The sequence below is a fragment of the Carassius gibelio genome, chromosome A2 (genome assembly GCF_023724105.1).
Source record: "Carassius gibelio isolate Cgi1373 ecotype wild population from Czech Republic chromosome A2, carGib1.2-hapl.c, whole genome shotgun sequence".
NCBI classification, from domain to species: Eukaryota; Metazoa; Chordata; class Actinopteri; order Cypriniformes; family Cyprinidae; genus Carassius; species Carassius gibelio.
Window position 1 is genome coordinate 24,582,356 of NC_068372.1, and position 24,991 is coordinate 24,607,346.

At 38.0% G+C, this 24,991-nt stretch overlaps 1 protein-coding gene across 4 annotated transcripts in view; it reads right to left on the reverse strand.

The window, feature by feature from the left end:
- Window positions 1-24,991, reverse strand: part of LOC127934107 (single-stranded DNA-binding protein 3-like) — a 65,048-nt gene that overhangs the window by 14,989 nt on the left and 25,068 nt on the right. For all 4 annotated transcript variants that reach the window (XM_052531279.1, XM_052531276.1, XM_052531291.1 and 1 more), the window contains exon 5: window positions 2,065-2,154. In XM_052531279.1, the coding sequence (XP_052387239.1) occupies window positions 2,065-2,154 (90 nt within the window). The remainder of the gene's footprint in view (window positions 1-2,064; window positions 2,155-24,991) is intronic.

Here is a 24,991-nt window from a genome sequence, read left to right on the forward strand (position 1 = left end):
ATTTTTACATATTTCATATATGGAAAATCTGGAGTAAAAAAATCAGATTTAAACCTGGAAATAAAAAGCTTTTTTGGACTAAAGCACTGTTTTTATTTAATCAACAGCATAGCATTGATCATAATCTCAGCTACTGTATCGGTTATATGCTATACCAAAAAACATTTTATATTGTACATCCCTAGTAAACTAATGAATGAACCCAATCCCACACAGTCCTGTTCTCTCAATGATGTGGTAGAAACCCATCTGAGGAACAGCAAACACACACACACACACACACACACACAAACATATGCCAGAACACCTCACACCTCTTCTCTCCCTCCCCCAGTGCTGAGCTGATATAAATAGCACTCCTCTGCTTCTCCAAAAATCTCCTCCACACCTCTCTGTACCCTCCTTCTCTTCAAACCCTCCCCCTTTCCCAATCCTTCCCTCTCCATACAACAGAGATTCCAGACAGAGGCAGAAAGCGTCTCCTCTATCGGTTCTGCCTTATCACTAACACTGCCAAATGCCAGGCCCGTCCATCAATGAGGAAACGCTCCACCACCCCCGCTGCATCATGGGAAGGGCTGTGGATGTGTACAAGCATGTTTGATTATGAGGCTACGAGTGTCCATGTTTGTATGCATGTGCCAATGTGAACGGGACGTTTCATGTAAACACACGGAAATGGGAATAAAAAATAAAAAAAATCCTCTTTAACACAATGTATCCAAAACCTCACAATCAAGACAAGTAGAGGAAATTCAGATGAAAAACTGGCATCTGAGCATGTCATAATTATTGTCACCATTACTAGTACTCTTAAGATTAGAAATTTGAAGCCACTAATTATTATTGATGTAACAATATTCAAATACTGGGCATCAATAACTTGTTCAATTATTTTTATCTTATGGCCGATAGCTGATAAATGTCCAGTATTAACATTCTACAAAAACTATATATAGAATTATATAGAATATATAAAATATTTTGTTAAAAAAAGTAAGAAATTAAGAAACATAACAAAATAAAATCAACTACTAAAAATTGAAAGTTTCTGCAGTTTGTACTACATGCATGTATGGCAACTCAAATCAAGTGGCCTTTAATCTGGCGGACAATAAAACAGGCAAATAACCGAGAATGAAGGGAGGGACCATATCTAGGGAACATAATATCATAAAGACTTGGCTTATTTTGACTTGTGTCAGCAAGTTACCACCTAGCAACCATTAAAAACACTCAGAACTCCTTAGCAACTGCAAAGCAACTCCATAGCATAATGGCAGCAATGTTTCCACAGGCGAATACTGCTCGCATTTTCTCCAGAACAAATCTAATCTAATTTAACCTCAACATTCCTGTAGAGACTGATGGTGAAGCTTGATCTGTTTCCATTGGCCATCCGTTTGAAACGGTTTAAGAAACCAATCAGATGGAAAACTGTAACTGTCCACTTAAAAACACAATCGTATTTAACACGTATAAAGCCTTCATGAACACATCACGGTCTGCAGGATTGAATGAATACAGCTGCAAGCAGATGGATGGAGGTAGAAGAAAGAAGGAGGAGGAGAAAGCTTAGGAGGGATGAAAGAAACACAACAAAATATTTTCAAGAGGAACAAACTCAATCAGAAGCACATGAAGAGTCAAAATCCCATTCGTTCATTCTCTCTCTGAATAACAGTTAAATGTTCTGTAACACAGTTAATTGATAATCAGTCAATCATCTCCAGATTTTAACCGTCTAGTAATCATAACCATTGGGATCTCAAAGACTTGAGACAGGAAGTGTAACACAGCTCCAGAAAAGAAACTACAGCTACTTTCCACTAACAATTACCGATCTAAGCCTCCATCTTACCGGTGATGGAAGAAACAGAAGTTCAGAATGATCTCACACAGACAGCAGAGCTCCAGGCTGCTGTCAAGCTGCCCACAGCCACAGACAGAGCCACCAGCAGCACACGTGAACACAGAATGAGAGACTGAATGAATGGAGCACAGGTGTGACGGGGTGATGAATGGTAAAGAAGGCAAGACGGGAATGAAACCAGCTGTGCTTACCTGAAAGAAACCAGGGGGCATTGGTCCGCCTGGCATGCCGTCATTGGGGGGCATGTTGCCCATTACGGGACTGGGGGCTGCTGCTGCACTCTAGGAAATAGACAGAGAGAACAAGTTAGCATAGATATTAGACAACCCTGATACAATACAAATGTTGTTTGTTTGGTCCATCAATAACAAAGTGGTATCAAAACACCGGTTTTACAAACCCTGATGCTGATAACTGGGTCATTTGTGTTATGCAGTAAATGTACATGTCTCAATCATATCTTCACACATTGGATTAAAATATTAAATGCACAATTTGTAAACATGAAAATGATATAAGTTATTTTTGAAATGTCTAACATTTCTAACATTAAAAACAGGCATTTTATTCAGTAATATAAAATGTGAAATTTCCTTTAAAGGGAACATTGTTTTAATTGGTAAATAAAATTAAGAGGGGTTAATACATTTTTTTTATTATAAATTTGATAAAACAAAAAAATAGTTTAAATAATATTTACAAAAATAGTATTTTAATGACATTTCTACTATTATTCTTAATACTAATATATAGATTATTTTATAGATTTCATATAGAATATATCGATTTTTTTTACAGAATATAGAAATAGTATTCTGTTCTTTTTTTAACTTTTAATTCATCAAAGAATAAAAAAAAAAAAAAAACTTTTATGTTTATCACAATAAATATTTTGCACAATGCTAAAGAATCTGCTTTGGCATCACAGCAATAAATCTTAAAATATATTTATTAAATTCTAACTGTACAGAAAAGTTTTTTTTTTAAATTGTAACAATATTTATTGCCTTTTCCAATCAAATAAATGTTTTTAGGACAACATTATTTATCCATGACACTAATAAAACCAAACATGGCAGGAGAAGAAATGAAAGTTTTTTTTCAGGTGCCTTAAACAACTGTCTAATGCTTTAACAACATAGTGAGCAGATACAATACATTGCCGTTTGTTTAATTACAGCAAACAAAGCTTTTAGATATACAATCCCACTACACGGCTATTAAACAGAGCAGAATGCAAAGTATCAGTGAGCAATTATACAAGTAAGATCACTCTCTGTAAACCCGCACATTCAACTTAGAGAGTGTTAACACGAGACGTTTATTTGCATCAGAAAAAAGGCCTGCACTACAGCTCGGCTCTTGTGTATCGGTGTACATCCCCTCGTAAAAGGGGCATAAAACAAGCAAACAGAGAGAGCCGAGCCACAAGCGGAATCTCCTGAGCTAGTGGAACACTTAGAGACTGGGGCCCCTTTCCTCCGTTGGCCCTGTTCCCTCTTTCAAACCTCTTTAACAGTCTGCTGCTGGGGGCTTGTGTGTGCAGTCTGCCCTGTTCTATCAGAGAGAGAAAAGGAGACAGGCGCATTGTGCGTGTCGGTGTATGTGTGAGTGAAAACGAGAGAAAGAGAGACTAAACAAGAAGGGAAGATAAAGTAGAAAGTAAGAAAAAGTAAAAAGAGGGAGGATTAAAGAGCAAGAGCTGGCAGTCGGCTAACACACTCCCTCCCCCCTGCTGTAACTCAAACCTCTCTACAGCCGCCGCACAAACATCTACGCCACCTCTGACCTCAAACACACACATACACGAACTCACACAGCCTCTCTCACACACACATGAGCCTTGGGTCAGAGGGTGGGGCTTATTTGGAATGGCTCCTCCCATTTACTCCATAAACACAAACGCTGGGGAAGCCTGATGTATGAAATACTCGAGGATTTTGCAGCTGATATAAAATGAGACAACACTGTAATGAGTTTTTATTTGAAAATTAAGTTTCCTACCAATTAAGACTACTTTTACAATCACTCCTTGTTGTGCATCTCACAAATATGGCTTCATAATGACAAAACCAAAAACGGCTACTAAAGTTGATTCATTTCTGTGAAGCAGTTAAAATAAATGAAATTAAATTGGCCATTTCAGTGAAACAATTTATTTCATTGTCAATTTAAATGGATCATTTCAAAACTATGATTCATTGATTCATTTGCACCATCACTGTAATATATTAAATATTGAAAATGATTTTTCTGGCAATATAAAATAGGCCATTAAAGACCGTGTCATTAGACTAGTTTCACAATTCCTCCTTCACTTGTTTCTCAAAAGCATGATGGCACTAAGAGAGTAATTCAGACTTCAGTAGAAAAAGTGCCATTAGATTTGGCGAGGTTGATTCATTTCTGTGAATTAGCTCAACCTGCCATTTTCAGTTAATTAATTAAAAACTATGAATGATTGTTGTATAAAATTATAATTCACCTTAATTCACGATTTTTAAACAAATGCTATTGTAAATGATTTATCCATGCATACGTTTCTTTTCTTCTTTTTTTACCATATTTTTTGACAGATATAAATTATTATAAATATATATATAAAAAAAACTGTGAAAGCTACAGTCTTCTTTCTAGTAACTTATGTCAGATTGGAAGGTCACATTCAGATCTGCCTCCATCCAATCAACAGCTATGGACCTTGGTATCATCAAAAATATATTTAAAAAAAATCAGTCAATAGTCAGAAAAAAATACAGCTAAAAAAATAATCATGTATTTTATGTATAATATATATATATATATATATATATATATATATATATATATATATATATATATATATATATATATATATATATATATATATATATACACACACACACACACACACACACACACATTTTTGAAAATAAGATACATGGCAATAATAAATGGTTGGAAAAAAACTTTGTCAAATGGTTGAAAAATATCAAGCTATACTCTTCTCATCTTATGTTGCCACAACACACGAAAACACACTCAAGAGGCTGGCAAGTAGGAAGAGTGAGGTAGAGTTTGCTCCTAAACACATACTCTCTCTCTCTCTCTTTCTCTCTCTCTCTCTCTCACACACACACACACACACACACACACACGTTGTGATACTGGCAGCTGGTACCGATCAAATACTCAGGGGAGGTGAGTGTCTGTGAACAGTGTCTGGTTACCTGTTCCACCTTGAGATCTATGGATCTTATAGAGCTGTTATACAGCATCACCCCCTGTGCCCCACACACACACACACACACACACACTCATAGTCACAACTCAGTCCCCCCTCGCCAATCCAACCAATCCCAGCTAACACAGCAGTACAAGGGGGCGTGTGGTGAACCGTAACCCGGGGCGACCGGAGAGTATTAGTGCTCGGGCTCCAGCTCTTTTACGAGGAGAGAGAAAGACTGTGCTGATATGGCTTCATACACACGCACACACTTAAACACACAAAGAGCTGTGTATACTGCAGACAGAGGGGAGGGTCACGAAAACTGCTGTGTGTGTGTGTGTGAGAGAGAGAGAGAGAGAGAGTAAACCAAGACCTGCAAGTAAGATACTGCTCTGTTCAGGTGCATAAAGAGAGTGAGGAATAGGGGGAGAACGAGGCCTTCTTCGCCTTGTTGCCATGACAACTCCAGCCTCAGCTCTCCCTCAACAGTGCCATTAAAACCCTCAGGCCGTCAATCACCCGCCAGTAGGGAGAGCATGTGCATGCGTATGTGTGTGCGCGTGCATGCGTGTTAGAAGGGAGGGACCAAGCTTTTCAGCGCTCCTCTCGTTTCTCACTGATTACTGCCATCATCTCATCAAGCCATTAAACAGCAGCTCATTTTGGTATACACACCTCTACACCAGCCACTAAATAACAGTACTCATGTAAACATAAACATACACACACAACATGCTCTCTCGGGTATTACGCTTCATCACGGTACTCAATACCCACTGCATAAGTAAACAAACACTCGAGCATGTTCGCATAAACACTTGGGGTTTACACCAGTTGCAAAACTAATATTCGACAACCAGTGCTTGAGAAAATAGACACACATGTGGCTCTGATGAAAAGTACCGTGGGTGTACCATGGTATACTATGACATCTGTATCAGACAGAAACACCATGGTACTGTGTGACTACCATAATCACATACCTCAGCAATTGTGAGAATAATAATAATAATATATCTTAATGTTTTCGGGCAGAGTCGCGGGACCCGAGTCATCCGTAAATGACTTGCTCCTGTAAATACACTCTTCTTTGAGGATGGACCTCAAAGGTCTGTGGGTGTACCATGGTATACTATGAGTATCAGAAAGAAACACCAAATGTACTGTGTGACTACCATACTTCAGCATTTACTAAGTGTGAGAATAATAATAATAATAATAAATAATAAAAAAATAAAATTTCTAAATGTTATCGGGCAGAGTAGCGGTACCTGAGGCATCCCTAAATGACTTGCTCCTGTAAATACACTCTTCTTTGAGGATGGACCTCAAAGGTCTGTGGGTGTACCATGGTATACTAGGAGTATCAGACAGAAACACCAAATGTACTGTGTGACTACCATACTTCAGCATTTACTAAGTGTGAGAATAATAATAATAATAATAAATAATAAAAAAATAAAATTTCTAAATGTTATCGGGCAGAGTAGCGGTACCTGAGGCATCCCTAAATGACTTGCTCCTGTAAATACACTCTTCTTTGACAATGGACCTCTGAGCAGCTGTGCAGGTTATTAAAAATGATTCAGCGGGCAGAGTGCAAAGAGGCAGGTGAGGATCTGACCCTTCAGCTCGGTCCAGCATCCTTAACCTTTCACATCGCCTCCTTTCCAACTCTCTCCTGCTGGCATTCTCTCTGGTGACTTCCATATCCCTGCTTTTCGCTCATTCCCTTGTGTGTCTCATCCCTTTTACTCTGTTCCCATCTCTCCCGTACTCTCCAGTGTAGCTGGAGTTGAGTCTATAAAGATTAGCTGGAGAGACCTACATGCATAATCAAGCTTCAGACAGATGTGTGGTTAACTGAATGGGAGATGTGCGTGTATAAGAAGGTGTGAAGAAAAGTGAAGTGAAAGTCATGAGGTGAGGCTAGTCCACTAACTAAAGCTTATCCAAGCACAGAGCTAGCAGGACTTTATATCCTTGAACTCTGGAGGCCTAAAAATGATTTCTCTGTTTAAAATGTTGGTTTTTAATTATGTGTAATAGATCAATAAAGAAAGAAAATGTAGTAGAATTTATGACGAGTGGGGTAATCATGGTTGCCAGGTCTGTGTAACAAAACCACCCCAATTGATATTCAAAACTAGCCTAATCACTGTCCAAATAAAATTGATTACCAAAACAGTCGCTGACATGTTACTTTATAAAGTGATAATTGGACTAGTGACAGCAGGTTAACCAAAACTGTCTTTCTGAGCCAAAGCACGTTCATCGGGTCATTACGTTCAGCTCAGATCTGCGGCCTGAAAACCAATTTAACGCAAACACACAGATAGCACGAGCGAGTCTGTTCACATGAGCCGCACATGTCAGTGAGTGCTGACCCACTCGCTCTCACCTTTCACAGATAAGACAGAGACAAACACCTGTGTAGGAAAACACACAGCAGATCCATCTCGGCAAACTTAACTCCAGCCCTGTGAACTATTGATAATGAGGCTAATGTGCTGAAGTACTCTAACAGAACTAGACAGAGAAAAAGAGGTGAGAGCCAGGCCTTGTAGCCTTTCATTAGGCCAATGACATCCCCACAGGGAGAATACTGTGTCACAGACCTCTGTGAAACAAAAGAAATGAGGGGACAGAAGCGGCTGCCAAAACCACACTGCTAATTGGATATAATTAATGCCATTAATTAGGCACAGAGAGGGAGGGAGAGGGAGGGAAGCAGTTATGCAAAAGAGAAACAGGAGAGGGATGACAGCACCGAGGAGTTTCTGGTGTGCGCTCACAGTGTCCGATTCCTCTGTGACCCGGGTAAGAGGGGGTCGACAGCACCTTGGAGCACACCTTTTGGTCCATGGAAAATCCGCAATGCAAAATAAGGCAGTGCACTTTTAAACTCGTAGTTGCGGGGGGAGTTACAGGCAATGCCCCAGCTAAAAGATACAAAAGAGGACTGAAAGAAGGCATATTATATACAGTTATATATTACATACAGTACACTGGTTGCTCCCTTAATCCACAAGCAAAGAAGTAAACACATGATGAGTTTAGCTCTACTTGTATTCTACCGACTGACATACAGATGTATGACTGGGGTTGGGACAATAAACAGTATGTATGTATGTCCCGGTATATATCTATCGATCTATCTATCTATCTATCTAGATATATAGATGGATCGATAGATAGATAAAGAGAGAGAGAAAGAGAGAGAGAGAATCAATTCTTTTAAATAATTGCAAAAATAAAAAGGGGGGTTGGTGTGATCTGCTGCTCAAGAAACATTTGTTATTATTTAAAAAAATGGGCTGCTTATTATTTTTGTTAAAACTTATCTAATCAATTAAATGCATGAAAAAAATTTATTAACTGAATAATATTATATATATATATATATATATATATATATATATATATATATATATATATATATATATATATATATATATATATATATAAATAAGAGGCATGCAGTGTACAAAGCTACAATGATTTTTAATATTTTATTTTGGGCCTTTTACCTTTATTTTGATAGGACAGTAAGTGTTGACAGGCAGTGATCAGGAAAGTTCCATGAGCCAGTACTCGGGTATATATATATATATATATATATATATATATATATATATATATATATATATATATATATATATATACACACAAACTTGACAATATATTTTTTTAATTACATAAAAAAGCAGAAATACTGGATTTGTGCACTTTTCTGTGTAAATGAAACTTTCAAGACCTGCTCGTGTAAATTATGTTGCTAATATTGAATCAAACAACAATGCCAAAAAACAAAAACCTACGCAACTGCTATTAATATCTTTTAAACTAAAAATGTGAAGAAACATCTAATTAAGTAATACGTGAAGGTTACATGTCACTAGCTGGGTTTCCATCCAAAACTGCGAATTTAACTTATGCCCCAAATTGGAATAATCGCATAAAACATTTGTGATCAAGCACTGTTTCTATCCAATGAGTCAACAGAACAAAATCTTCACTTCCTGATAAATTATACATCAAGAAAAGTAGGAGAAACTACTGAATATTATAATTTTCCTGTATGATTAATTATTTGCACCTCGGAACGAGCAGACCAAACACAATGCATGCGGATATTGTTTTTGGAGGTGGATGCTGCTGTTTGTTTAAGAGATGTTGTGATGCAACCAGTTGTTTAACAGTTGTGGGAGGCAATTATACAAAAATATTTTGATGACAGACTTTTTGCTGGCATTTCTGAATTACCATATAACAACATTTCAGATGCTGAGGAAAAAGATCGGTCCTCTGGTTAGTCAGGATTTACCATCCCATAGTGCAAAGTCACATGACTTTTATGATGTGCCTAGAGTAATTTATTAGTAAAATGCATTTCCATCTCCCATTATTCATATTAACCCTATTTCGCACATTGTCAATGCAAGTCAAAAACCACCTCCAGCAAGCATAAAAACTTTGCGTTTTGTCATTTTTATTGGAAATTAAACATTTCCATCACTCGATTCTAATGAGATACTTCAAAATGCGCATAAAAGCAGTGTGATGGAAACCCAGCTACTGTTTTGATAGAATTTTTTTATTTATATAAAAATTTAACTTTCATGTTCAACAATTGCATCATCACAGTATCATTTAATTCCACAGCTATTTAAAGTGACTACTGACATTTTGTTATGTGACACCCTATGGCATACTAAAACAAGGTATGACTGTGCCACTGTGTGAGAGGTAGAGAGCGAGAAAAAATTGTGACGTATATAAAACTAACATAGAATGAGCCATCCAAACCCAAAAGCCTTAAGCAGGCACACTCCTCCTTACACACTGACTTGGGATCACACATGCAACAAATCCTCCTCACACTTTTGAAGCGACACAACGAGCTGCTCCTGTAAATAAATATGGGTGAACACTGTGGGAAATTTGATTATAAATGGGAGCAGATTTTAAATTTGGGGAAGTCGTGGCCTAATGGTTAGAGGGTTGGACTCCCAATCGAAGGGTTGTGAGTTCTAGTCTTGGGCCGGACGGAATTGTGGGTGGGGGGAGTGCATGTACAGTTCTCTCTCCACCTTCAATACCACGACTTAGGTGCCCTTGAGCAAGGCATCGAACCCCCAACTGCTCCCCGGGCGCCGCAGCATAAATGGCTGCCCACTGCTCCAGGTGTGTGCTCACAGTGTGTGTGTGTGTGTTCACTGCTCTGTGTGTGTGCATTTCGGATGGGTTAAATGCAGAGCACAAATTCTGAGTATGGGTCACCATACTTGGCTAAATGTCACTTCACTAATCACTAAATTGTGTGTCTTCTCACTAACTTACCACAACCAAAATAATTTTATTAAGAAGCGAAGTTCTGACCAATCCCATACAAACAAACTGAACTTCAGTAAACAAAGACTTTTCAAGAAACTTCTAACAGGCAAAACAAGTTATAGGAGAGGAAGACTTCTTCATTAGGTTCACAATATTGCAAAGAAAATAAACTTTTCGGTGATCAGCCATTCTTCACCACTGGCAGTCAAATGGTACAGATTTTGCTACACTTGCTCACCTCAGCCTTGTTTGAACTTCACTGGCCTCACTATGACCAAAACCATTTAGACAAGCACACATTTCAAGCCACCGTTTTTTTTGTGTGGTACCTCCAAGCTAGCTTTCCACTAGCGTCCTCAGCAGGGTGCAAACACACAGGTCAGATAAACAGCCGGCCACAACATCTCTTAATCCAGTCTAAAGCCGGATCTCAACCCGTAAAGAGTGCAAGGGCTCAAAGGATGGACTGACAGGAAAGCAGACATAAACATCTCGGTCCATACAGATGCTACTGGTCATCTACGAAACTGCCCACCTGTAATATAGAGCTGAAAGCAACAGGGGGCGCTCTGCAGCAAATACACTTCCCTGCATTTCATTCTGTATGAGCTGCCTGTAAATAAATCAAATTAACTCATTAATTGACAAAATATGTATGAAAACTTTCTTGATATTTTACTTTTTTTTTTCTTCTTCTTCTTTTGTGTTCTACAGAAGAGAGTCAGTCAGAATGAGGAGGAGTAAATAATTACTGAACTTTATTGAAAAAATACTTGGAGAACAAACGAGTGGCATTTAAATCTGCTCGGGCCCTGATCAGATGCTGCAGATAAAGAGAGTGCAGTCGAATGAAGTTGTCAGGGCTTCCTCTCAGCAGCTGGCAGCTTGTGAACAGGCACTTGCATGTCATTGGGGCAACCTGCACCAGCGTCTCCATGAATAAATAACAACACACCTCAAAATATCCCTGCAGGCCATGCCAAACACAACAGCAAATACAGCTTTATCACTGCCTCAATGTCATGGAATTTCATCCCTCTCTCTCTCTCTCTCTCTCTCTCGCTCTCTCTCTCCTCTGCTATGCTGGTACTTTAGACAGCGTTACGCAATGAGAAGCAAAAGTGTGTGTGTCTTAGTGTGTTGTAGGGTGTGTTAGGCATTAACTATACATTCAGAGTGATCTCTGTTTTCCTTTATATGTTCACCCCCCCCTTACGGTCGATGCTCCTTTTCCATCTAACTCCTGGATCTGATTTGAGTACAGCTCATGCACGCACACTTTGAACGTTTAAAGGAACTTCCATGTCATTTGTAATCATATCTATGCTGACACACTGCCATTACAGGGTATGACTGCTACAAATCATTTTAAGAGTGTATTTTCAATACAACATGATTTATTTTCCCATTTTGTGAAACATCATTATAAAAGCATGTTTTTCAGGAAAACCAGCAGTCTCAAACTGGGAAACTTTGTCTTTACTAGATTTGACCATAATAACCATAGTTACTGCCACAACACCAATATTGCAATTATTTAATCTGGAAAATCATAATAAATCTGTATGGAATCTCAGTGCAAAAAGCTTTAAGATTTAATTATAGTGACTAACCTAAATTGTTATACAGCTAAATATTTTTACATATAAGGTTTTAAGATCTGATCAGAAACAATTATTAATTTGTTTTATAATTTTTGACATTCATTGTAAATATTTGATATAATAAAAATAATAATAACATCAATAAAAACAACAAAACAGACCCAATAAAGTAGAAAAGTGTTGATATAATAAAAAAAAAAAATAATAATATTATATTACAATTCAAAAGTTTGAAGTTAGTATGTTTAGATTTTTCAAACGGATAAATTATTAACGAAGATATTGTTAGAAAAAAAATCAGTTTCAAATAAATGTTATATTCAATTCATCAAATAATCATGAAACAAAATCATGGTTTCCTTTCAACACTGATCAAAATAAGAAATGTTTCTTGAGCACCAAATCAGTATATTCAAATGACTTCTGAAGGATCATATTTAAATTGTAATATTTCACAAAATTTCTGGTTTTATTGTATTTTTGATAATTAAATAAATGCATCCAAAAGAGGACTATAAAGACAATAAGAGTTTTTTTTTCATTACTGAACCCAAACTTTTGAACAGTATATAATTATTAATAAGCAATAATTATCTCTCTAAAATTTTAGTTAGAATAATTAACAATAACATCTTGCAGAAACAATGGTTACCACTTTATATTTTTAAATGGATCATTATGACTTAAAAAAAAAAAATACAACACAATATTATACAAACAATGACAGTGCAAACCTCCAGGCTACAGACTGACCTAGAACCACAGACTTTAAGACCCTGGGGAGAGGGGGAGAGAGAGAGAGAGAGAGAGAGAGAGAGAGAGAGACACACACACACACACACACACACACACACACACACACTTCCAAGCTCTCCCTCCCCCTTCCTGCTCTATGCTAATTCTTTGAGTGAACACACAGGCCGCTGAGTCCCAAGAGAAGGAATAGTGTCACTTGCTTCTACCCTTCCTTCCCATCCCGCTCTTACCCCCCCCCCCCTCCCTTGCCAACAGTGGATGGGTGTCAGCAGCTTGCAGAAGCTGTTGCCATGGAGACAGGTCCTGTCTGCACTCCGTCCCCCAAGCATCCCAGATCAAGAAGGCAGAGGGGGGAAATAGAGGGATAAAAGAGTGAGAAAAGAAGAAAATACAAAAGTGTGTGTGAAAAACAGAAAGTAAGAAGGAAAGAAGAATCAGTGCAACTGAGAAAAGAACTGCATTGGTATGGCCAATATTTGGCTAATTTAGGCTTTATTGACTTGACGCCAATTAGGATGCTACTCCTACATTGTCAATGCATAATTCACATTTTCTGTTAAGATTTTAGTAAACTACAGTAAATATTCAGTAAAATAAATGTTAATAATGTGAAATACTCTAGTTTATTTTAGTAATATTTATAGAAAACTGGAGTAAATGACTGTTGATACACACACACACGTATATAGATTGCTTTCATCAAATTCTAAATATGCAATAATAAACTCAACAGGATGATCATTATCACCATTATGTGTTTTTTTTAAGATAATGATCTGCTTACTGAACATTATCCTGATTGTATCACATTTACCAAATAAATAAATAAATGGACATTAAATATTAATTTAGAGCTTTTATTATGCAGGAATAAAAAGACAGTAGAGTGATACGACAGACTTGCATTGCTATTTAGTCAATTGTCTTGTCAATTAGCATTGACCATTAGTGAGAAAATCCTACTTTGCCATGGATGAGGGACAGGAAATGAGACAGCAAAACACTAGTGACGGAAGAGTGCCATCGTAAAAGTATCATTAGCACTCCAATCCAGTCAGATCACATATCAAACTCCGTCATGCTGTCAAAAATGGCATAGTTTGATCGGCTTGCTCCCTGTAAACTCCAGAAGTTCAATGCGTCTGTTTCCAGTAGCTAACAGAAGTCAGTTGCGTGAACAAAAGGGGGTTTCCTGCTCTGGTTTAAGGGAGCGATATGTCATAACAGGACATGAGAGATGTCACTTTAAACTCTGAAACACACGAAACGAGAACAGAGGAGGAGGAGGCGGCGGTCTGGCCTGAGGAAAAATAACAGATGTCTTTGTCCGCTGACTTCTGACTATGTTTTAGACCTCCATTACATAAACCGTGATCCCTCAAACAGACATTTGCGCCCCTCAGGTGTTCAGTGCTGAGGTAAAGCAAGGTAAAATAGCTCAGCCAAGTCGCTCCATTTCCTTTCCGCAAGTCTGAAGCAATAACTCCTGCGTGAATATGAAGTGAGCGCATTAATGCATGATAATGCAGGGGCTTGGGAGGTCTTGTGCGAGATAATGGATGACTTTTGCTTGCATCTGGCCGGCTCATCTGTACCATAATTGAACCAATCAGAGCCTTTGCTCCTCAGTCACCTTCTCTGTCACCATCAGAGGAGAAAGAGGGAGAGAGCGATGGAGGAGGGGGGGGGGGCAGCAAAAGAGAGAGAAAAATTCCCTCTGTGCCTTAGCCAGATTAAACTGGCTTTGTAATCCGCTTGGTTTTCACCCCCTTGTCCTCAGATCCGTGTGTGAGAGTGTGTGTGTAAGTGTGTGTGTGTGTGTGTGTGTGTGCGCGCACACCGAAAAGACAGAGAAACACACACCATAACTTGAAGGGGGAAAGGGGGAGTGAGGTTTCCGTTATAAACAAACCGCACATGTTCCAGACACTCCAACATAAATATAAATTAGGAAAAAGATAAAAAAGGAGATGCAAGAGATCGTGTGTGTATGTGTGAGAGAGAGAGAGAGTGTCTGTGTGTGTGTGTGTGTGTGTGTGTGTGAGAGAGAGAGAGTCTGTGTCTGTGTGTGTGTGTGTGTGAGAGAGAGAGAGAGTCTGTGTGTGTGTGTGTGTATGTGTGTGTGTGTGTGTGTGTGTGTGTGTGTGTGTGTGTGTGTGTGTGTGTGTGTGTGTGTGTGTGTATGAGAAAAAGCTGGACAAGGAGCACGGGAAGCAGTGAAAAAAAATAGAGCGTATCGTAACAGGAACAAGATGGGAGAACACTGTTTGCACACACACGATCTCTCGCTGTCAGTCTGATGGTGTTGATGACAGCAGGAACCGAACAGAAGATGCCAGGAGGTGACTGCTTCACACTGCTGCCAGATAAAGAGAGAAGGACACATCACACACTGCTATAGTGGGCAGAAGAGAGGGTGTGTATACGATCAGCCCTCCCTTAATAACCCTTGCAGGCGGGGAAGACCAAACATGCAAACGTATGAAAGTCACTGATGGTCACTGATGGATTCGTATTAATCTACACTTTTGGTACAGCATCTCTGATTTGTAGAGGACAAGAACGAAGCAGAAAACAATTTGGAACTAACAGCAGCCTGCGTGCATTTCATGTAGGTCTGCTTTCTACTGTCCAAACAACTATTAGAGTTAGTTAAAGTTTGTCAAATTGAAAGAACACAGAGTTCTTGAGAAACATTTTTGGTCTATTTTAAACTACTAGACTTACAATGCAATGCCCCAAGACATCTGTCCGCGTGCTACGGCTAGTGTGTACTGAATGAAAAATTACAAATGAAATGTTTTAGAAGTTCAGAGGGAAAGAAACAAACACAGAGGAAGACATTCAGAAAGAAAGAATGAATGATATTTAAAGGGGGGTGAAATGCTATTTCATGCATACTGAGTTTTTTACACTGTTAAAGAGTTGGATTCCCATGCTAAACATGGACAAAGTTTCAAAAATTAAGTTGTACGTTTGAAGGACAAGTTTTGGAAAGTTTTTTTCGAGTATGGCTCTGTGTGACGTTAGATGGAGCAGAATTTCCTTATATGGGTCCTGAGGGCACTTCTCCCGTAGAGCAGAGCAATTCACTGATCAGAGCGAGAGCGAAATGTCACAAAAGAAGTGTGTTTTTGGTTGCCAGGGCAAGACAACCCTGCACCGATTACATCAACGGAGTTTTGCAAGTGTTTTTGTTTGTTCCCTGCATTTCGAAGATGTTTGTTTTACAAACAAGGCCCAGTTTGACGCCGGATTTGCACATTGTTTATTTCTTAAGGATAATGCAGTCCCAACGAAAAAGGGTCACGATCGTGTGTTGGAACCACAGGCGGTGAGTAAAACTGCTTCAAATATCTCTGTGTTGTTAACTTAGCTATCGGCGTGTAAGCACATCAAGTAAACAACATGCGATGTTGTCATCAAACTGCACTTTCCACATGTACAGCTTAAAAAAATAAATAAATAAAAGACGACATAAAGTGGAACTTAGTCATTTTCCAAAACCGCTAAGCAAATATATACAATTTCAGTACATACCACATAGAGACGTCGTTGCTGATGCTGCTCTTGTTAAATTTCAGCCTCTGGATCTGATTCTGGATCATAAATATACGCTGAATCTGACTGTTAGCCATGGTTTGTTTTGGTTGGTTTTGTCCTCACGGTAATGTCACAGCTTCCAAACGCTCTCAACGCAAAAGCTTACTCACGCTCGTGATTCTTTAGGGGGGGGGGGGGGGGGGGGGGGGTAAAGAAAAAGATCAGAAAGAAAGAAACAAAATCCGAGAGAAATTAAAACAATCTGAAAAATACAAAAAGAAAGAAAAGAATCAAGAAAAAAATTCAGTCAAAAAAAGTCAAATAGGCTGACTGAAATTACAAAGTACAACATCGACATTGAAAAACAATTACTGTTTGAAAACATAGTTCAACAAGTGTGGCTTTTAATTTCAGTAATATGACAAATGCTGAAAAAACATTTTTTTTAACACCCTAGCTTACCAAAACATCAAAATATTTAAAACTTTTTGGAAGAAAATACAATAACATTTGTATAAAATGTATACCTATGCTTCAGCTTTAAGTTCAGGAGGCCAATTTCTTATGAATGAATCTAGCCTTAACAGAGCAGAGTGTAAGCATGTTTGTGTGAGTTTAAGAGCCTGGTCATCATGTTAGTCGTGACAATCACATCGGCCCTGCGGTGACCTGTGACCTCTCTGACACACACCTGCAACCTTGAGTAATTTATGATACAATGAAGTCTTCTTTAGGTCACAAAAAGGAATTATCATAGTAAAACATATGTCGAGGCGCACCTCACTGATCGATTATGTGTTCTTTAAATTAGTCAGTTAGTTGACCATCATGACCTTTGAATTACTATGATAACAAAGATAGAACATGGAATAAATTCCCACTATAACTGTGTCATCATGTGACATCATGTGAGGTAAAGAATTTGGATGACAGAAGATGGTGAAGCGCAAAGGATGGTCTAGAGCAATAAGAACAGCAGTATTTTGCACATTAACGTTACCATGGACACCATGCCCAACGTGTGCCTTCTGTACATGCAGACACGGCCAATTTCAGCCTGTCTGTGTGTGCATGATCTGCTTATACTGACAAGAAAAGTCCACGCTAAAGTCACCATGAAATCAAAAATGACAATTCGAATTTTTTGACACAGTGTTGAAGTATTCATTATAAATTATTTAAAGTTAATAGATTAACGTCAGAAGTCGTACTTGTACATGGTGTATTGAAGTCTTTCCACTGTTGTGACGGCATACATTTTAATGTTTATTCGTCTGTATTTCATGCTATAACTAGCAGGAAGAGATCAATTTCATGTTTGAACCGCAAGAACTGAGGCACTACAGTGATAGGTCACATTAAAGAGCCACACAAATTATATTCATTCTTTGTATTTCTTTAAAAATGACCAAATTTGAAATCTAAGACTTATAGTTTCATTCCAAAAGTAACCTGCTCTGTCTTGTTGTTCAGATCCCCTGTCAATCAAACTCCCGGCAAAGCGATGAAATCCCACCCTACATTCCAGAAGCCGTTTCACTCAGATAACTTCCGTTTCATGCCGACTTTAAAAACAACTCCAGAGGTTGAAGAATAGCTGAGAACACATTCCTTCCTCTACGTCTCCATGAAGAAGATCCTCATTAATTCATTGGGGGTGAAGCTCACAGACATCAGTGAGCAAAGAGGAAACGCATTCCTCCGTAACAGTAATGACTTGGATAAAAGAGAAATACATCTATTTGTTGAATAAAATGTAAATTTTGCAGTTTTTACAAACATTGTCATTACTCTAGTGATTACTGTGTTATTCTCAGCTAAGTTCTGATGAAGTCATGAGGAACTAGACCAGTTGTCTTAAAGATCTTGAACAGATTTTAAAACATTAAACCGATCCATGGACAGTGAAGGAGAAAGAAAAGGAAAAAATAGTCAGGAAATGTTGCAAGCCGCACTCAAACTTGTTAAAAAAGAGAAACAGAAAAAAAAGCAAAAAGAAAGGATGAGGAAAAATGTAAACGGAAAATGAAAAGAATAGGGCCGGGACTTTAACGCGTTAATTGAGATTAATTAATTACACCAAAAATAATGCGTTAACAGAGTTTAATTAATTACAGAAAAAAAAAAACGCACTCACTGGATGAGTTTCGGCGGACCTATTATACTGGAGCACCAACTAGCGTTCGCATATCACTGCAGTACATCGAGTCTCAAGTTTCACCTCAACGCAAAACAGCTAGCAGCTAGCGTGGACTTTACACTTTATGTTGAACTATGTATTATTTTGTTGGTGCAACAGTTTATGTTGAACTCTTTATTGTTTTGGCCAAGGTTATTGAGAGTTGGACTTAGTATGTTATGGCCTCTGAAGCAACAGAGAGATGTTTTCTAATAGTCAGTGTTTCCAATGTTCTGAATGTAATTGACAGTATTGTGTTTTACTTAAAAAAAATACTTTACAGAAGGTTCCAGCACCTATAAGCTACCTGAATTTCTGAAATGTACTATTTCTAAATTGTTTCTAAATATGCTATTGCTACACTTCATGGCAAAAATTGCACTGGTCTGCTAGACTTGGTTGAACAAAAATAAACAATATTTTGTTGCTTAAGCTTATGTATTCAGTCATTATTCAGTGGTATACTATAAATCCATGTGAAAAAAAAAATACTTCTCACTGTTCTCAGGTCAAATATTTATCTGCGATTAAAATGCGATTAATTACGATTAATTAATTACAAAGCCTCTAATTAATTAGATACATTTTTTTAATCGAGTCCCGGCCCTAGAAAAGAAACATATGAGCACCACATCTCAACCTGTAAGAAAGGAAAAAGGTTAAAAAAAGTAAAGGAAAACACAAAAAAAAGGAAAATGAAAAATGAAATGAAACACAAGCATCACATCTCCACCGGAAAAGAAAATAGGAGAAAAATTAAAAAAAAAACATTGAACAGGGGCAGGGACTGTAGGGTAGAGGTCTTCACGGGTCCAAAAATTTGTGCCCGAACCCAAAAGAGACCCGTAAATGTATTACACCGAACCAACCCGGACCCGTCTGTTATTTCAAAAGCTGGACCCAGACCTGTGTAGATCCGAGAAATGCCTACCCGGACCTGACCCGGACCCATCTATTATTTGAAAGCTGGACCCGAACCCGCTGGGAAGACACGGACCCGACTGGACTCAATTGTCACATATTCCACCTTAAATTGCTATTACAAGTCAATAAACCTGTTGCGAAAATAACAGCTTTTTGTCTTACCAAATAGCCGGATCAACCTAAAATATGCTTTTTAATGCAATTTGAGCATCATAGAAAACATTCATGTATACAGTCTATGATTATTACCTGCGTGCACTTGCATTAACTCTTGAGTCTGCGCGCTCTAACGGCAGAGAGAGAGAGGGAGAGATCTTTTTTTTTTTTGGCTCACACTTTTCTTTTCCTAATTTTACTAATTGCAAGTTACAAAAACACAAGCAGTGTCTGATCACGGCCGGGTGTTCTCCGAGTCCGATGACTCTGATCGCACGGGTATTACACACAATGTTAAACAGACCCAGGACCTGAAGTAATAGATTTGGACCCGACGCGGACCCCGCTGATCATTTAAAATGTAGACCTGAACCCGTACAGGTCCCGGGTCGATGGGTCTCGGGTGCACTGTAAAGACCTGTACTGTAAGGTCACTCATCTAATCACTGTAACCTTCAATAGCCTTTATTCGCATGAGTGAATGAATGAAATTACAATCAAACACTTAATTTGTGCTAATGCAAAATCCTTAAGAATTTAGTCTTGTGATTTAACTAATTAGTGTGTCAACACCGTGAGTGTGTGTGCAACAGTCACACAGCTGAGCCTCCCGGAGTGTATGGAGGCAGATCTGCTCGGAGCATCATATGCATCTAATTGTCTGTGCTGTACTGCTCTACATTACGGCGGAAACACTTTATCGATTTAAAATTAGCAGAGAGCTCAAGTGGACTGGACTCAGAGGAAGCACATTCTGCATGAAAAAAGTGAAAGAAAATTGGCTTCGTGATCAACCAAGCTGTGGAAATATTCTCAAAGTAAGTATTTATGATAATAAAATAATTGAAGTGAATATTACTTTAGGATAAAATATTAAATAATAATAATAAAAGGTGTAGAAATTTGGTGTATGGGGGAGGGGATGTCTAGGGGAGGTCCCAGGATCCGGGGTCATGAGGGACGATCGCCTATAGGAACAATACTCTGCCATTATTTAGACAATTAAACAAAAAAGTCAGTTAAATCTGATTCTGTCGTATAGAACTGAATAAAAATAATATATTGATATTTAATATTTATATATTTTCGAATAAATTAATAAATATTTAATAAAAAGCATTATCTGTTTTGGTTTCCAGCAAAGTGCATTCAGAAGTGATATTAAAGACATTTACTTGTACAAAAATATTAATATTTTATGTTCTTTATAACTTTCTATTCATCAAAGAACTCTTTCTACAAATATATTTAGCAGCACAACTGTTTTCAATAATGAAAATAACAAGAAATGTTTCTTGAGCACCAAATCAGCATATTAGAATGGATCATGTTGGAGAAATAGCTGTTGAAAATTCAGCTTTGCATCAAAGAAATAAATTAGATTTTTCAATATATTCAAATAGAAAACAGTTCTTTTAAATTAGAATAATATTTCACAATTTTGCTGTTTTTACTGCATTTTTGATCAAATAAACGCAGCCTTGGTGAGCAAAAGAAAAGTCTTTGAAAAACTCTTAAGTTGGGGGAGGGATGCTAATGTTATTGTACATATTCGGAGTTATTTACATCGTTAAAGAGTTGTATTCTCATACTAATCATGGCCACAAAAAAAAACGTTTCGGATGTATGACAGAGTTTTCTGTGCCAAATACATTCCTTCTGGTTTCAAATCATTTTCGTTAAGTTTTTTTCCGCGAGTATGGCCCTTCTATGGGTACTTCTCCTGGAAGAGCACACACACATTAACCAGAGCTGCACAGGACTTGCTCAGGAAGAATGTCTCCAAAGAAATGTGTTTGTGAGGGAAAGATAACCTTGTTCATCTTCCCGAAGGACCCAGCATTAAGGGGACAGTGGATGCAGTTTGTTTTTCCGGGGGAACGCATACTGGGAATGGAGAAAGTTGCATTCTATGACAAAAACAGAGACCACGGTTATCAAAAGTATGGGAATACTTTAAAAAGAGGACAAATAAAATGGCCCTTTGTTCCCTTTGCAAAACCGATATGTGTACCATGGCAGCACAACTGCGATGAGCGAGCACCTCAGAAGAAAACATCTTGGCGCGAGCACCTCAGAGGAAAACATCTTGGCGCTCTCCGGTTACGGTTTAACTGGTTACCATGTGATCTGGTGACCAACTTCCTGGTTCAGGTCTGATATTCTTGCGCTTGCGGCATTCTGAAAAGTTTATATGTTTTTAACTCGATGCGGTGCAGACGCACCTGGAAAAAAAGAGTGCGTCGTGACCGCGCCGCTTGCATTATGAGCGCGCTTATTGCGCGCCTACATTGGAAATTACGTGATATGTAAACGGCCCTTAAAAGACAGCGCGCCGTGAGACAACAGTCACAAACCACCGAGCTACCCCGAATCAGCTCCAGATCTCTGGAACCCAAGCTAAACCATAGCAGAACCCTGACTACATTTTATGGTTTGTGATACTAAACAACATTTCATGACGTCTCAGACAACTGTAAATTTATGGCTACTGTGGTTTAATTATAAACGCTATCATAAACTCATGTTTACCATAGTAAAACCATTTTCTTTGCCTCTTTATTATTTTATACTGTCAACCACATTGGTTGAAAATGAATAAAGGTTGAAATATTATATTAGAAGTTGTACTTATATTTTTTATGTAAAGTTCTCCAAAGGATTCATTAGCTAATAAAAAAAAGAACATTAGATTAATTATTTATTGTAATAAAAATAATCGTTAGATTAGTCGACAGAAAAAATAATCGTTAGTTGCAGCTCTTTAGTGGTCAACCGATATATCACCAAGGCTGACATATCGGTCGATATTTGGAATTTTTTTAATATCGGCAATGGCCAATAAATTTTTTCTGTTTGGCCGTTGCGTTCTACTTTTATTTTGACACGCGCCAGACTTTTATTTGCTCACATTCTCCCTCTTGTTTGCTGTTGTCCTTAACAGTTCTGTATTATATGGATAGAAGTCTGTCTAATAATCAGATAAAATGGTTAAACAAAGAAATTAAAATGTATAAAAAGTAATATATTATTAGAAATATAGAAAGGCAAACATTATAATTCGTTCTCGTTTGCCGTCAGCATTCAGCAAATATGCATTTATATACGGTAATTTAAACTAATCTTTGAATGAATAATCAACATTTACTTTTCATTACTTTTATGCATTTGCCCACAGTCATCTAATGTATAAGTATGTTTATTTTTAATCAATTTTCAAATTATTCAACATTTCTTAAATATAAATTTAAATAAATAAAATTATATCGGCTTTATATCAGCCACCCTGCTTTCCAAGATATTGGCATTGGCTGTCAAAAACACATATCGGTCGACCACTAATTACATTTCTGTGTTTTGTTGGCAATCAACACGTAAGTGCAGATAATGTAAACAACACGAACATGCTCGCGACTCTTTAGCTCCGTTCATGGCACGCCTCCAGGAAATGCGGTACTACTCCACAGGACCTCAAGATTAACATGAGATTATGTGTTATGTCCCCTTTAAAATTTGGGGCCACTAAAATTGCACAGAAGAATAACTAGTGCAACACCACCAAAATGGAAACCAGGTGACTGGCAAAATGTTCTATAGCAGAAGAGATTTTAATCGTGTTATGCCTGGTTACACTGTGCAAGCAGTGGTGCTTTTGCAGCAAGAAAAAAAATCTGGGATCTTTGTTTTTCCTTCATTTCTTTCCTTCCCTTTCTGCTTTATTTCTTTTTCCATTTCTCTCACTCTCTTCGCTTTTCTCATGCTGCAAGAAGGACAGTAGGTCAAGGAAAGAGCGAGCGGTGTGCTGGGGTTTCAGTGTGGTATAGAATGTAAATGAGGTGTGTAGTGAGACTTACTGCGGGTCTCCGCCTGAGATCTAGCTGTACCACAGCTGTGATAAACCACCGCCACGCTTCAGCCCTATTCCACCTAGTATCGACAAACAGCGCAAGAGTATTAATGCAAACTGAGCCTGGTGTGTTTTGAAATATTTCAAGGTGTAATGGTGCCTTTAACGTCTGGATTTTTTATGGGTGAATTAACTAATTTAAGTCAAGAAGATGGGAAGCACCTCTGCAGGCTTATAAAAAAACGGTAAATCATTGTCTGCCTGCTAAATTGGTCTGGACTGATAAAGCTCTTTTTTTCTTCTGCAGTTCTCTTTACACTAAAGTCAACACCACCAAGTTCAAATGTTGGTTCAGAGCGAGGCCGAAGGGACCACATGCACTTGCTCTCTTACACACATACATACAAACACACACACACACACACACACACACACCTAACGGTGCAGGTGTAATCATCAGGGAACCATGAGATGCTGCTGGAATGACAAAGGTAATCAGACAATATTACCGTCACTGGCACATTTTATTATAATAATCTATAAATAATAAAAAGTGTTTAAGAAACTTTACATTTTACATACTTTACAAAGGTGACATTACATTTTACTATTTAAAATTATTATTATTATTTTCATTATTTTCATTATTATTATTATTATTATTATATAAATATCAACATTACTTAAAATAAGCATTTTTGTCAAATATTATTAAACATCAATTTTGATTTAATTAAATAAGCACTTTTTTATATTATTATGTTATTATTAAATATAAGCAATGCTTAAACTGAATAACATTTTATTATTATCATTAATAATATCTCAGCATTATACTGTCCACTGGTCATTCTGCTAAAATCATTAGCAACAGACATATTGGGTGACCATTAATTTGAACCCTGGTGGTTTGATTGCAATCATGTGGCTGGATTAAAGAAAAAACTGAAACAACAGCCATACCAGCTGAGCTTCTCACTCTCAATCATGAACATTTCCTCTCACTGTGTGTCCCATTAATTAGTGCCTCGTTGAGAGCTAACGAACACAACTCGTGTCAACAGCTATAATGTAACAGTGTAACTGGAAAGCGAGTAATCTGTTGTGTTGATACTCTCGTTTGTTGCCATTAGCCAAGGCAGTGCAGCAGTTCTCAGATGAAAGGGGCAACGTAAAACACGCGTGTGCCTTCTGAATAAGCATAGATTGCGTTGTACACAGATGTAGAGTGTTGCACCCCTCTTGAGAAAACAGCCTGCCGTAGGCCCGGTGTCCAAACACACATAAACATGCAGCATATGCGAACATGTCTGAGTGTGTACAGGCACTCATACCACCACAAACACACAAAGAAAAGAAAAGCAATACAAGGAAGCCTCTTTTGGTTCAGGGATGGGTTTGGATGCCCAGCTGGTACTTGAGTCTGGTGTACTGTCGCCACCCTCACAAGCTGCTACCAGCCAACACGCTACAACAGCACCAGACGCACGCCGCGCCAAGAGTGTACCGCCAGCACCACCGGCCAACCCTACCAGAGAGAAAGAACATTTGTCTGAAGAACGAG